At 46.9% G+C, this 4,977-nt stretch overlaps 1 protein-coding gene across 1 annotated transcript; it reads right to left on the bottom strand.

Moving 5' to 3' along the window:
* Nucleotides 1-1,682: 1,682 nt before the first annotated feature.
* Nucleotides 1,683-4,883, bottom strand: MOCS3 (molybdenum cofactor synthesis 3). The gene has a single exon (XM_003904611.3). It carries the CDS (start codon nt 4,690-4,692, stop codon nt 3,310-3,312), a length of 1,383 nt encoding a protein of 460 aa, XP_003904660.1. The 5' UTR covers nt 4,693-4,883; the 3' UTR covers nt 1,683-3,309.
* Nucleotides 4,884-4,977: the final 94 nt, after the last annotated feature.

The following is a 4,977-nucleotide window of genomic DNA, read 5'->3' as shown; positions in this document are numbered from 1 at the left end:
TTCAGGCTGGGCATAGTGCCTCACACCCGTAATCCCAAACACTTTGGGAGGCTGAGGTAGGAGGGCTGCTCGAGCCCAGGAGTTTGAGATCTGCCTCGGCAACGTACTGAGACCCCCATAGCTACAAATTTTTTTTTTTTTTTTTTGAGACGGAGTCTCGCTCTGTCACCCAGGCTGGAGCGCAGTGGCCGGATCTCAGCTCACTGCAAGCTCCGCCTCCCGGGTTTATGCCATTCTCCTGCCTCAGCCTCCCGAGTAGCTGGGACTACAGGCGCCCGCCACCTCGCCCGGCTAGTTTTTTTGTATTTTTTAGTAGAGACGGGGTTTCACCGTATTAGCCAGGATAGTCTCGATCTCCTGACCTCGTGATCCACCCGTCTCGGCCTCCCAAAGTGCTGGGATTACAGGCTTGAGCCACCGTGCCCCGCAGCTACAAAAAATTTTAAATTAAGAAATGGCTAGGCATGGTGGCACACACCTGTAATCCAAGCTACTTGAGAGGCAGAAGTGGGAGGATCACTTGAACCCAGGAGGTTGAGGCTGCAGTGAGCCGTGATCACGACACTACACTCCAGCTTGGACGACGAAGCAAGACTTTGTCTCAAAAAAAAATTGCGTTCAAATCCTATCTCACCATAAAAACCTAGCTACAATCCCCAGAGAAAACCAAATTTCAAATATTAACATATGCCAGGCGCAGTGACTCACGACTGTAATCCTAGCACTTTGGGAGGCTAAGGTGCACAGATCACCTGAGGTCAGGAGTTCAAGACCAGCCAGGCCAACATGGCGAAACCCCATCTCTACTAAAAATAGAAAAATTAGCCAGGTGTGGTGGCAGGTGCCTGTAATCCCAGCTACTCGGGAGGCTGAGGCATGAGAATCGCTTGAACACGGGAGGTGGAGGCTTCAGCAAGCCGAGATTGTGTCAGACTGCACTCCGGCCTGGGGGATAGAGCAAGACTCTGTCTCAAAAAAAAAAAAAAAAAAAACAAAAACAAAAACCTGAAATATATCTGGGTTGTATACTGGGTAGTTGTTATATTCTTAACAGCCCATCTTTTGAAAAATATTTCACTATTTGGGAAAATCCCACATCAGGAGTTCTATCTTCCTATTGTAGATATCAAAACACAAATTCCCAGCCTCTCTTGCAGCTAAGATGTAGGCATGTAATTAGACTCTGCCTACCAGACACCGTCATAAGGTTTCACTCAGAAAATAATACAGTGACTCTGCTTCTTGACACATGGACTGTGGCTGAAGTGTTGGGCTTTCTGGGACAGCAGGGGGGCCACGTCAAGTGAAACTGGTGAGACTGTAGTGGCAGTTTCCTCCGGTACTTGATAGAGTAGTAAAACATAGACACTATTCTCCTAAGGCCAGTTTTGTGCATGATTTCGGGCATCATTCCTAGAAGTATAGGCTTGAATCTATCCCCAAAATTCTCAAAGCACCTCCTATCACTTTAGTAAATCCTTTTCCCACTTAGTCAATCAGCTCTTGCCTGTCCCCAGTGACAACCAGGTTTATAGGAACTACAACTGTCTATAACTTTAGGACATCAGTCTTTAGAATATGAAATCATTTCTGTGTCTCGATATTTGTTTCCTGATATGTATTAGAATCAGTTGTCCCTGGAAGGAAATGAAAAACACAGGCCAGCCATCTTCGTTCTCCACTCCAGGTCTCAGTCATTTACTTCCATAAGTTGTTGGGAGGAACAGTCATAAGAGACCTGCTTCATCTTTATAAAAGAAGGGCATACCATACTTTAGGTATACCTGTTCAAAGAATTAGTTACAATGTTTCACAGTTAAAAAGTGATCACTAATTTTGAATTTGTTAAATACCACCCTCTTAAAACAAGATTCCATATCACAAATTGCAAACTGGTAAGTAAATCTGGTCTGCAGAGGGTTTTTCTGGTCTATGATGCATTTAAGCTTTAAAAAAAAAAAAAAAAAAGGTTAACAGAGATACAAAGATTTTGTAGTTATATCTGTGATTTCTGCCATTCTTTAAAAACAACAACAGCAGCAACTGATGATTATGAGCCTGCACGCAGCAGGCAGTGAAGGAACAGGCCCCCTTTTGACAGGCCATCAGTTCAACCGGCCACTGATAGGCACTCACAAATCAAATTTTTACTTATAATGTTGTTGTCTATATTGGAAGTTGGGGAGACTACCTACTATTTTATGAAAATGTTAAGTAAACAAACACAAAAACACATTTTACATTAGTATAAAATGGTGGAATAAAAAAAGATTAAATCAAAAGAGAAAAGGCAAATTAAAGGGGGAGAGGCAAAGGGTTGGGACTTCGACTTGGAGATTCCAAAGCAAGTCAAACCATAGTATGCAATTTACACAATGTTATATGTGTGCAACATAAGGTGGACCGTGAAACCAACTTTAAGAAAACAGTAGCAATTTATAAGAGGCACTGACAGACTACAAAGGTGGTTTCCTTTATTTTGGTAAACTTTAAAGATCTATGGTGGGCGTGGTGCTTCACGCCTGTAATCCCAGCACTTTGGGAGGCCAAGGCAGGCGGATCACGAGATCAGGGGTTCGAGACCAGCCTGACAAACCTGGTGAAACCCCTCTGTACTAAAAATACAAAAATTAGCCAGGCGTGGTGGCGTGCGCCTGTAATCCCAGCTACTCAGGAGGCTGAGGCAGGAGAATCGCTTGAACCTGGGAGGCAGAGGTTGCAGTGAGCCGAGATCGCATCACTGCACTCCAGCCTGGGCAATAGAGTAAGACTGTCTCAAAAAAAAAAAAAAAATCTCATTTTGATACTAATTCAAAATGCCAAATAAAAGGACCCCCTTTCTGAATAATTAAAACAATTTACATTTTAAACATGTATTTCTGTAGGATGTATTCTATCATCTGAAATATTAATAAGATCCAAGAATTTCTTAACTAAACAGTAAACAGATCCTAAGTATATAATCTGTGAAAATGATTTAGAAAGCACTTTGATGGGGGAGGTGGAAAATAAGGACAGGTAAATGATCTGCAGTTTAAAATACAAATTCCTGTCACATTACATCTCACATGTCCAAGATACCCTCCGTGTGCTGGAAAAAAACATGATGGTTCTCAGAAACAGTATAAACCATTAATAAGTCATACAATACAAAACAATTTTTAAAACTCCTTATAAAAAAGGAGTCCATGTATTCACAGATACTGTAGAATCCCCAGCTCCTATGCATATTACTGAAAAATTCAAATAAATGTATCTTTGAGGCATTACAGCAATCCACATCTTTCCCATCAGACTATACCGGTCACCTTAGTACTGCGGAAATGTTCCATCGATTTTGGCAGCCCAGGCCATGAGGCCCCCCACAACATCCCGAACTGTTAAAGAGTCTAACTCTTGAGCTGCTGCTAAGGACTGGAGGACCTTCACGGCTTTCTGTGAGTCATTTCCCAGTTTGCAAATCACATAAATGGGGACAGCAGCCTCTTCTTGTGTGCCCTGCTTCCCTTCCCAGATTGCTTCTTTTAAGAGTTTCAGGCTCTCCCCATCCCTGCGTTCCAAATGTTTCAGAGGGATGTGTAGGGCATGAGGCAAACGACAAATGTCCACCTCCACCTGAGGCCTGACGTCCAGCAACAGGTGGGATGCCCCAGAATCCAGAACTCGCTTATAGTCGGTGACAGAAATACGCTCCTCTGGGCTCAGTAACTGCAGGGAGCGGCATTTATCAGTGGCTGAGGAGCCACAGAAGGCTTCATAGTCCAGCAGATCAGTCACAGTGGGCCGTTCCCCGCAAACTGCACAGTCGAGCCTGCGGCTCCGCAGCCGAATACAGCGGAAATGCCCTCGCAGGGCATCAAAGAGCAACAGACTGCCACTGTAAGAGGGGCCCAGACCCGCAGCGATTTTCAGCACTTCCAAGGCCTGCAGGCAGCCCAGGATCCCAGTTACCACACCAAACACCCCGCCGTCCGCGCAGTTGGTCACTGTCTCCGCTGGGGGTGGTTGGGGGAATATGCAGCGATAGCAAGGCCCACCGTCATAATGGTAGACTGTGATTTGGCCCTCGAAGCGCAAGGCACTGGCAGACACGAGGGGCCGACCCGCCAGCACACATGCGTCATTAATCAGGTAGCGAGTGGGCACGTTGTCCGAACAGTCGGCCACCACATCATATCGGCGGACCAAGTCTAGGGCAGTGGCTGGCGTAAGGGCCTGAGTGTACGGCACGCATTCCACTGCCGAATTGAGGCGGCGCAGCGAGGCGGCGGCCGACAAGGCCTTGGCCTGGCCAGCCAGTGCCTCTCCATGCAGCACTTGGCGGGCGAGGTTGCTCATCTCTACCACGTCATAGTCCACAAGGCCAAGGCGACCCACGCCGGCCGCTGCCAAGTACTGCGCCAGTGGACAGCCAAGCCCACCGCAGCCCACGACTAGCACGGACGCGGTCGCCAGGCGCAGCTGTCCGTGCACGCCCAGCTCCGGCAGCACTAGCTGCCGGCTATAGCGCAGAATCTCATCTCGGGAAAGAGTGGCCTTCGGCGGCAGCGGCGACACAGGAACCAGCCGTTCTGGCCGCGGTTCCTGCTCCGCCAAAAGGGCCGACGCCAGTTTCTGCTTCAGGGAATTCAATTCCTCCTCACGTTGCGAAACTTCAGCCTGTAACGCGAGTACCTCCTCCCGGGAAGCCATGGCGACCTTTTCCGGAAGTTGTCGTAAAAGGCATTTCCGCTTCCGGCTTCTGTTTCCTAGCGACTGGGATAAACTAAAAAATTTTATGGAGCTTGGGAAAAGATGATAATAGATATTTACTTCCTGAAGAAATCTTCAGATTAAGCTTTAAAGATGCATAAATCCTGAATATTTGTAATTGAACCACACGATAGCTCTAGAAGAACTAGCGCTCAATCACACAGCTCATCCCCCGCTTCCGAATTTGGTACGGTCCGACCCGTCCTTTTCCGCGCCGCATTTACG

Source organism: Papio anubis, chromosome 16 (genome assembly GCF_008728515.1).
Source record: "Papio anubis isolate 15944 chromosome 16, Panubis1.0, whole genome shotgun sequence".
Taxonomy (NCBI): domain Eukaryota; kingdom Metazoa; phylum Chordata; class Mammalia; order Primates; family Cercopithecidae; genus Papio; species Papio anubis.
This window is presented reverse-complemented; position numbering and strand designations above follow the sequence as displayed.

What these genes read in the sequence shown, in the direction of transcription:
- MOCS3 (XM_003904611.3), bottom strand. Translation starts at nt 4,692, where the DNA reads ATGGCTTCCCGGGAGGAGGTACTCGCGTTACAGGCTGAAGTTTCGCAA.